This window comes from Cinclus cinclus, chromosome 14 (genome assembly GCF_963662255.1).
Source record: "Cinclus cinclus chromosome 14, bCinCin1.1, whole genome shotgun sequence".
Taxonomy (NCBI): domain Eukaryota; kingdom Metazoa; phylum Chordata; class Aves; order Passeriformes; family Cinclidae; genus Cinclus; species Cinclus cinclus.
The window spans coordinates 4,861,939-4,871,772 of record NC_085059.1 but is presented as its reverse complement, the minus strand read 5'-3'; the positions used below and the strand labels follow the sequence as shown (position 1 = coordinate 4,871,772).

The following is a 9,834-nucleotide window of genomic DNA, read 5'->3' as shown; positions in this document are numbered from 1 at the left end:
GTGCTGTGACCCGTCCCTCAGCCAGGCTCTGCCTTCCTTTGGGCTAAACTGAGGAAAACAGGCTAAAATATTCGTGCTGATGAGAGGGGACTTGGGAGGGCAGGTACTGGGGCTGGGTGGGCGAAATTTTGGGAACATCAAAACCTTTGTGTTGTGTGGATGCTGGGAATGCAGCACCTCGTCCCACTTGTGGTGCCCTGTGGGTAGGGGGTTGTGGAGTGAGCTGAGGGGCCAGGATGACAGCAAGGGCTGTGGTGGAAGGGGGACATCCAGGGGCATTCCCTCCTGCAAGCAGCCTGAGCTTTCCCCACAGACTGTGCTTTTAACACAATTCTTGCAAGAGCCCCAACACGGCTGGTGGTTGCTCCAGCTCAGCTGTTACCCAACCTTGAGGGTGTCACAGGCTGATATCTCACTCCTGATGCCGTGACTGATAACCTCTCCCTGCCCTCTGAGGGCCCAGAGCTTGCTCCAACTCAAGCAGGTCCTTCCCCACCCCAGCAGTGCCCCAAAAATCCATTGTGGGGGTGGTGTGGGAGGCCCACCCTGCGCAAAGCCTGTGTGCAGTTCAGTGGGGAAAGGCAGGTTCTCACCACAGGCTGCTCCTGCAAAGCAGAAGCAGAATTCAGCACTAGCCTGGCAAGGATTTTGTCTTCCCATTCCCCACCAGCTGCCCCAGCAGGGTGTGAAACATCCCCTGGGCTGGGCATGGCACGGGTGACTCCATGGACCACCTTGTGGGTGGGGTGTGGAGACCCTCAGGGTGCATGGGGACCCCCACGGTGTGCAGGGACCCTGTGGGGTGCTGCAGGGTCACCCCTCCACATCTTGGAGGAAGCTGTTTGGCACTGCTGTTCTTTGGAAGGCTGCTGAGGTCTGTGGTGTGAACGGGAAGGACAGAGCACAGGCCATGTGTCACCATCTCTGTCCTGCTGTGCTGCAGACACCGCAGCGGTGAAGCAGAGCCTGGCACCCCGCAGCATCTCCACAGACACAATCCCAGGCAGGGTTAGGCTGGGAGGATCCACAGTGGCTCCTCTGGTCCGAAATCCCTGCTCAGACAGAGCTCAGGGCACAGGATTATGTCCACACAGCTCTGGGATATCCCCAGGGAGGAGACTCTACCCCCCTCTCTGCACACTCTGCTCGGGGCTGGGCACTGCCCAGGGCACCAGTTCTGCCTCCTGTGCAGGAACAATTCCTGGGCTCAGCCCCTGCCCCTTCCTCTGGTGCCATTGCTGGGTCCTGGAGCAGAGCCTGGGACTGCTCTGCCCCTCCCTGCACACAGGGACACCAGGGACACCCAGGGACAGACAGGGACACCTGGGGACACACAGGGACACACAGGAACACCCAGGGCTGAGGCCCTTCTCATTTGGGGCTCCTCTCCAGGCTGAGCATCCATCCATCCATCCATCCATCCATCCATCCATCCATCCATCCATCCATCCATTTTTCCCTCCCCCCCTCCCTCCCTTCCTCCCTTCCTCCCTTCCTCCCTTCCTCCCTTCTCCTTCCATCGATCCATCCATCGATCCATCCCTCCCCAGCCATCCATCAGCTTTTGCTGCACCCTGGAGCAGAATTTTTGCTTTACCTTCAGCCCCACCCACGCAGGTTCCTGCTGGGAGAAGTGTGGGGTGATGATGTGGGGTGAGCGTCTCTGGGGAGCAGGACAGGGGGAGGGACACTCAAGGCTCATCCCTAGAGAGGAAATTTCACATGGGACAGCTGGATATGTGGGGTTGGGACTGAGCGTGGAGGGCACTGCAAGGCACGGCAGAGAGCTGAGCCCCCGGGAGGGATTGGGGAGCAGGAAACTGGAGTTTTGGAAATCTGCTGGGCTTCTCCAGGCAAAAACCCTGGTCAAGGCCAGTTCAGGAGGCTGCTGGGAGGGCTCCTCACTGGAATCAGAGTCCTGGTCTGGGTGGTGGGGGCCAAAAGCTGCCCAAGACCTATCCATGAGCTCAGGAGACGCAAATCATGGGATGCAGGGATGGAGTCACATCCTGCCCCAGCAGGGGCACGTTTGACACGGTGTGTGGCCAGGATGGGGCCCTTGCCACGCTCCCGCTGCCCCCGATCCATCAGGAGCGGCTGACATCACTGTCTCCGGGCTAATCTCTCATCCAGCAGCAGCTTCCCGTTTCCTTTCCAATCTCTGCGCAGGAAAAGCGCCCAGCTGGGCTCTCGTGCGGGGCCACAGCCCCCGCGTGTCTGCCTCTTGCCCCACCGGGCTCTGAGCCACTCCCGCTCCCCCAAAATCCCAGGCAGGGCCCCTGGGGGAGGCTCCGAGCTCCCTGCACCCTTGCTCGGGATGCCGAGCTGGTCCCTTTCCTGTACGTGCCGCAGGAAACCCACATAATTCCAGAAGAAATCACTGTGCTGGGGCTGCTGGCACCCACGTTGCCTCTCCAGTTTCACCCTGGCTCATACTAGGGGGGGCCAAGAGCTCTCCTGCATCCCAGTGCTGGATGCAGACCGGTGACAGGGACAGTCCTGTGCCACCACGATCCCGGGCCACATCCCGGGAGACTGGGATGAGATGTCACCCCGCTTCCCCCGGGGCTCCCCACCGGGTTCTCGGTGCTCAGGCAGCAGCTCCTCACTCCCACTCAGGGCTGGCTAAAAATAAACCCCGGCAGAGCTGCAGTCTGGATCCTGCGGAGAAACACGCGGGGAATGTGAAGGGATGAGGCTGCTCCCCGCAGGGCTGAGGTTGGGTCTTCACCCCAGCTCCCTGCGGGCTCGGGCTGCCAGTGGGCTCTGCCCCATCAGGGCAGCACCCAGGAGTGATTTTCCACAGTTCCCAGCGCTGCCAGAGTGGTTTGGGGGCAGTGGGGTCAAGGGGCACCGGCAAGGTCTGAGCTGCACATCCCCCGTCCTTGTTTTCCACATTTTCCTTGCAGAGGTGGCTTCTGTGCACCCAGCCCAGCTGCAAATCCTGGGATCCGACTGTCGGGACAGCCAGAACCTGCTGTCCCCTTCCCAGCACTGTGTGTGATGTCCCCCGAGGCAGCGCAGGGGACATTTGTGTCCTAACAGGGTGGATAAAGGGGGACAGCAAAGATCCATGCCTGAGATGTTGGGATGGAGAAAAGCTCCAGGTGTGGGGGAAGCACACATAGGGCAGCTCTGGAGGGGGTCCCAGGGATGTGGAGCTGGGTCAGAGGGACCGAAAAGCTGCAGTGACATCCCTGTTTGCACTGACGTTGAACAGATCAGATCAGGCTCAAACCCAGCTGGTGATGGAGTGCAGCAGTCTCGGAGGGTGGGGGTGAGGAGTGGGTGGAAAACCCCTTGTTTGTCAGTGAATTCCCAGGGCAGTGAATCCCCGTTGTCCAGTGGAAGCTGTCCCGTGCCCACACCCGCTCATCGCTCCGTCCTGTCCTGCTGTGGCCACTTCTGTCCCTGCTGAGGGTCACCCCAGGGTGCTGGGGCTGCATGGATGGACCATCCTGTCCCACTCAGACCTGGATGCCTCCGGGTGGGCTCCGTGCCAGCCCCCTCCCCAACCTGTGCCAGCCTGCACAGCTCTTGCACACACACCAACCCCTTTATTGTTGTGCCAGGAACCACAGCAGCGGCAGACACGGGGAGAGTGGGGACACAGGTGGTGGCCCAAGACCCCACTGCCAGGACAAACCCCACAAGCCACCTGGGGAAAGGGTTTCCTGAGCCAGCTGGGCTAGAGCCAGACTGCAGAGGTGAGCCTGGTGCTCGGGAGAGGACCTGGCAGGGCTCCCTGATATGGGGGGGGAGTCACACTAAGCTTGGAGGGCCACAGAAGGCTGGAGTGGGTCCAGCCTGGCCTCAGGGTAGGCAAAGCTGGACCTCAGGCCAGACAGTGTCAACCCAAACCTTGTGCTGCTGCAAAACCTGGGCACGACCCTCACAGACACCCCAAATTCTGAGCCTTTGAGGGTTTTACAGTGGCAGAGCCATATCCTGGTGCCGGGAAAGCTCCTGCCCACCTCAGCCTCTCTTGGAACACCCACTGCCAGCACCATCTCCTGTGGGGACTTCTCCATGGGCAAAGGGAGTGCTCATCCTCCCTCTTTCCAGCCCCTGTGACGCAGATCCCACGCTGCCTGGGTAGGGAGGAGGGGGTCGATGATGAAGGAGTTGGAGAGCAGATGTGACTATTGGGAAGCAGGGAGCCAAAATCCCAGCTGTGCCCTCTGGGTGCCAAGCCTCGGTGATGAGGGGATTGCCCTGCACAGAGGGCTCAGGCCTCGTGGTCACTGGTACTCAGGTGGTCCTCGGGCAGCCCGGTCTCGTCGATGTTTTCCAGGGAATCCGCGTGCTGCACGGAGAGCTCGGCCAGGCTCACGCTGGGCAGCGTGTTCTGCTCGGGGTACACCCAGGGCTTGTACTCGGGGTCGTGCCGGCGCTTCCACTCCGGGTACTTGAGCCCAGCCTTGTAGATCTTCTTCATCGCCTGCAGGCACGGCGGGGCTGGGCTGTGGGCACAGCTCCCAGCTCCCCCACTGCAGGTTTTGGGGTGTTGGGAGGGGATGGGGTCTGTCTGTCCCAGTAACGTGCCCAGTGCATGCCCGGTGTCACCCAGAACTCATCCTGGGAACCCTGCCTCACCCAGCACCCATCCTGTGAGCTCCAGGTCATCCAACACCCATCCTGTGAGCTTTGGGTCATCCAGGACCCATCCTGTGAGCCTTGGATCCTTCAGGACCCATCCTGTGAGCCTTGGATTACCCAGCACCCATCCTGTGAGCTCTGGACCACCCAGCACCTGTCCTTGGGTGACCCAGGACCTGTTCTGTAGGCTCTGGGTCTTCCCAGCATCCATCCTCAGAGCCCTGGGTCATTCAGCACCCACCCTGTGAGCCTTGGATAACCCAGCACCTGTTCTGTGGGCACTGAGTCACCCATCCTGCCCCCACCCGGGGGCAATTTGGGGATCTCACCCCTGTTCCCACCACCAGGCACGCATCCCCCTCCTTACCTTGGGTGCCACAAACTGGGACACGCGGTTCACCACCCACTTTGGCAGAGACCCTGCAAGAGCCCAGAGTCACTCAGAGAAGCAGGGCCAGCCCTAAGGGAGGCATCAAGAACCTGCAGCACCTCCAGGGCCGGGGTGGGCACCCCTCCTTCCTTGGGCTGTGCCCATTCCCGGGTTCCTGGGTGATGGAGAGCCAAGGGGGTGAACTCGGGGTGAGCCCCCTCCCCTCCTGCGGGCACTCACCGCGAGGATCCACCTGGGTGAGGTAATAGAGGATGCAGGCACCGTCCCCGTTGGCTTTGATCAGGTAACCGGTCTGCAGGGACACGGCTCTCACGAAATCCTTCCGGGGTGGGTATTTCTGTGGAGAGATTGCTGGCACTTCACAAGCTGCCCAGCCCTGCTTGTGCCCGCGGGCAGCTCTGCCAGGGCTGGGGGCAGCCGGGGGCTCACCGGGTGCTTCACGCTGTAGTTGATGATCATGTAGTCATTGCCCAGGGGCAGCCATGAGCGCAGCGTGACGAAATCCCGGTTCTTCAAGGGGCTCGGGCATTTCCCTGCGGGCATATCCTGTTACCCGCAGCCCCCATGGCGCCCGGGGCTGCGGGGCTGGGGGGTCTGGGGGTCTCAGGGGCTGCTCACAGGAGTAGTATCCGACATCAGCGTTGACGGTGAGGCGCCCGATGTCGTAGGTCTCGATCATGTTGGAGTCCCATTTCTTGCGGTAGCGGGTGTCGTGCAGCACATCATAGAGCGTCTCGGCGGGGACATCCTTGCAGGAGATGCGGGTCTGTGGGGAGAGGGGCGGGGGGCAGCACCCAGCGCCGGAGCTGTGCCCACCTGGGCAGGAGCACTTTGGGCTGTCCCGTGTCCCTGTGCACACGCCATGCGGGACAGTCCCAGAGGCACCGCTCCTGCAGCCAGAGCGGGGCTAGAATGACCCTCAGACGGATGGTCCAGGTGGTCCAGGCTTTGTGCCTGTTCCCTGTCCCATGTCCTTGCAGGGCAAGCAAAGGGGTACCCGTGCACCTTCGCGGTGCTCTGGGGTGTGGGGTCCTCTCCTGGGGGTTTGTGGGGTCTGCTCCCGGGTGCGTGGGATCTGCTCCTGTGGGATGTCGGATCCGCTCCCGGGGGGTGTCAGTCCCACTCCTGGGGGGTCTCAGTCCCGTTCCCGGGGGGGTGTCAGTCCCGTTCCCGGGGGGTCTCAGTCCCGTTCCCGGGGGGGTCTCAGTCCCGTTCCCGGGGGGGTGTCAGTCCCGTTCCCGGGGGGTCTCAGTCCCGTTCCCGGGGGGTTTCAGTCCCGTTCCCGGGGGGTCTCAGTCCCGTTCCCGGGGGGGTCTCAGTCCCGTTCCCGGGGGGTGTCAGTCCCGTTCCCGGGGGATGTCAGTCCCGTTCCCGGGGGTCTCAGTCCCGTTCCCGGGGATGTCAGTCCCGTTCCCGGGGGGTGTCAGTCCCGTTCCCGGGGGATGTCAGTCCCGTTCCCGGGGGGTCTCAGTCCCGTTCCCGGGGGATGTCAGTCCCGTTCCCGGGGGGTGTCAGTCCCGTTCCCGGGGGGGTGTCAGTCCCGTTCCCGGGGGGGTGTCAGTCCCGTTCCCGGGGGATGTCAGTCCCGTTCCCGGGGGGGTGTCAGTCCCGTTCCCGGGGGGTTTCAGTCCCGTTCCCGGGGGATGTCAGTCCCGTTCCCGGGGGATGTCAGTCCCGTTCCCGGGGGGTCTCAGTCCCGTTCCCGGGGGTGTCGGGCCCGGCTGTAACCGGAGCCGCGGAGCTGCCCGGCCGCGCCAGCCGTACATTATTGATGAAGGCGGCCGCCCTGCTCCTCTGAGCGCCGGGGAGAAGGGAGATGTCATCTGCTCCTCGTTAGAGCCCTTACATCTTTGATGAGGTGCCGTGTAACCGGAGATGGCCCTCGGAGCGCGGCAGGTCCCATCAATCTCGGGCAAAGCTTTCCCGGGTGGCCCGGGTATGGTTTGTGCTGGACTCGTGCCCAGGCCAGGCTCGGAGATGTGCTGCGGTCCCCAGGAGCATCCAGCCCCCTCCTCCCACTCTCCTTCCCTGCCTGCACCCTCCCAGCGGGATCTGGAGGTGCTGCTGCTGCAGGATGAGGGGTTTTTCCAGCTGCAGGTGGAGCTCATGGGCCTCCGGGAAGCTCCGGTTGCCACAGAGGGACCACGGCAGTCTTGTACCCCCAAATTCCCCACCAAAGGCTGTTCACCATCCCCCTCCTGCCTGGGATGAGCAGCTCTGCCAGGCACAGTGGCTGGGATGGGGAAAGCACCCAGAGCCCAGACTCATCCACAGGGAATTCAGATGGAAAAAAAATCCAAAGCTCCAGCTGCTCAGGGAATCTCTGGGATAATTAACTCCCTCCGTTAAGGAACAGAATGGGGCTCTTCTGACCCCAAGAGAGCTTGGGCTGGGTGGGATCCTCCATCCCATATTTTGGGAAGGGGCTCTGGGCAGTGACAAACCCTGCACCGTGCCCAGGGTTTGGGTAAAAACCCCATGATTGCACTGAACCAGGCTGGGTGATGGATCCTGACTCCCCTGGACCTGCCTGGGGTCCCCTCACTCTGGGGGACATAACTGCACCCCCCTGCCAGGCTGAGGGTTGGACCCCAGGGGTTCCTGCCAGCCTGTCCTGGTCGCTCTGAGCAACATCCTCATCTCCAGTCCAGATGTCACCGATGTGGTGACACAGAGACTACAGGAAGCTCTGTCCAAGGCTGGACCTGCCGGATCTGCCTGTACCCACAGAGCCAAACCTCTCCCTGCAGAGGCCATCAGGCACAATTTACCCTTGGCAGGTCCTTGCTGCTGTCACCACTGCCCTCCTCCTTCAGGACACAGCTTCCAGGAACACATTCTCCATGTCCTGCCAGGGATGGGGGTAACAAAGCAGCCCACAGTGCCCTGGAGTTTCTTTTTGGGACAGGGATGTGATGTTTGCCCCTTCCCAGTGCCAGGGAGCTGCTGCAGTCACCAGGGCTTTTCAAAGAGGTGTTGGCCTGACCCCTCAGCAACCCCTGCTCCTGTGCATGCCCGGCTGGGTTAAATGCTCCCTGATGCAGGTGCAGAAACTCTTCCCTGGCTCATGGCAGCAGGGAAATGTGGATTGCAGCTGCCAAGAGTGCCACTCCTGCCCCTGGCCCTGAAGGGCTCTGTCCGTGGCAGCAGTGTGTGCCCAGCTCCTCCTCATGCCTCAGCTGCAGGAGAGGTGCTGCTGGGTGTTCTGTGTTCAGGACAGTGGTGGGAGAACCTCTTCCAGAGTGTTGTTCCCTTCTCAGCACCTCCCGTGCCCTCCCTGCTCTCCAGGCCTCCCCTGATACTCCTGATTGAACACTGGAGGTCAGATGTTCTGCCTCTCCTCACTTTGGCAGATCCCATCCCTGCCCAGGAGTCAGGATTCTTGGTGACCAGAAAAGCCAAAGCCCGTGATGCCCACGATGTGCTCACCCTGTGCCCTACAGCCACTCCTGATGTGCCCAGGGTCACCTGGCAGTGCCACTGGGGCTGTGTAAATAAATGAGCAACAAGGTACCCGAGAGGTGGCTGAACCTCCCTGTCCCTCCGCAGCACCCCGGGTCCAGCCCCTGGCAAGCGACAAACCTCCCAAAACATCAGCCGGGGCTCCTGCAGGATCTCATCCCATCGGGATGTGAGAGGATGTGCCCCAGGATGGCAGAGCTGGGGACAGGACACCAGGGACACATCCCCTGAGCCTCCCTCGTGTCCGGGGGCTCCGCCAAGGCATCTCCATCCTGTAATCGATCCCAGGGCTTCCCGCCTGTGTCGGGATGGGGGCAGGCACCACGTGAGCCCGCAGGGCAGGAGGCTGCAGGGATCCCGGCAGGTAAAGCCCCGGGCCGAGCAGCAGCAGCCGGCAGAGCAGCTGGGAACCACCTTTGGGGGAGTGGGGGGAGGGGGGGGGGAATATCTAACCCTGGAATTCGGGGCAGGAACAACCCGGCAGGCCGGAGTGTGCATCTCCAGCACGGGGCAGTCCCCAGGGACCCTCGGGCACAGGGCTGGGGCAGGGGAGAATTTGCTTACCTTGATTTTCTGCACGGTGCAGCTTTCTTCCTGGCCCTGGCTCCACACGGTCACGCCAGCCTTGTTATACCGACAGTGCCAGCCCTCCAGGCTCTCGCACTGATCCCTGAAGGAGCTGAAGTCGGAATCATCCGGGATATAAACCATCTCTCCTCCTCTGGACATGGGGCTGAGCTGCTGCTGCCCCCGGGGAGCGGGCACTGCCTCTGCTCTGCCTCACCTCCCGGCAAGCCCAGCTGTGCCCTTGAGCTCTGCCTCGCTGCCTGCCCGCTGCAGCTCACATCATCCTGCCAGCCCCGAGCCCGTGCCCCCGGAGCGGGCTCCAGGGCAGCCCGGGATGGCCAGAGACCCGCAGGCAGCCCAGAGGGCTGCAAGGCTGCTCGGCTGCAGTTGCTATCGCAGCTGCCGGGAGCTCAGATGTCTTCCCCCAGCAGCATCACATTTCTCTCCGCTGGCTGTCAGCTCCTCTATTATTCAGCAGGTAGCAGCGTGCAGGTGGCTCGGCTTTCAGGGCACAGCTGCCCCCGGCTCCCCGAGCCCCCCGTGCTGCCACCCCTGCTGTCCCCTTGCCCCTGGCAATCTCTGTGCCCGACTTTGCAGCAGCAGCTCGCTGGAAGGATCAGCTGATGCCAGGAGCAGTGGCCGGGCCTGCCGGCACCGCAGCAGCCGTGGGGTGAGGGTCAGAACCGGCCCTGGGCTGGGGGCACGGGCCAGGGCACCGGAGTGGGCTTTGGCACGGGAAGGGACAGGACTGGTGAGGGGGAGGTTGTCCCTGTCTGGGCTCGCAGCGTGATGCAACCCCAGGAGTGTCCAGTCCC

At 62.5% G+C, this 9,834-nt stretch overlaps 1 protein-coding gene across 1 annotated transcript; it reads right to left on the bottom strand.

Moving 5' to 3' along the window:
* Positions 1 to 4,228: 4,228 nt before the first annotated feature.
* Positions 4,229 to 9,181, bottom strand: LOC134049641 (START domain-containing protein 10-like). Its single transcript, XM_062502209.1, has 6 exons — positions 9,017 to 9,181; positions 5,609 to 5,756; positions 5,420 to 5,523; positions 5,210 to 5,327; positions 4,967 to 5,019; positions 4,229 to 4,441 (listed from the first exon to the last, which is right to left on the bottom strand). Exons 1-6 carry the CDS (start codon positions 9,179 to 9,181, stop codon positions 4,229 to 4,231), a joined length of 801 nt encoding a protein of 266 aa, XP_062358193.1.
* Positions 9,182 to 9,834: the final 653 nt, after the last annotated feature.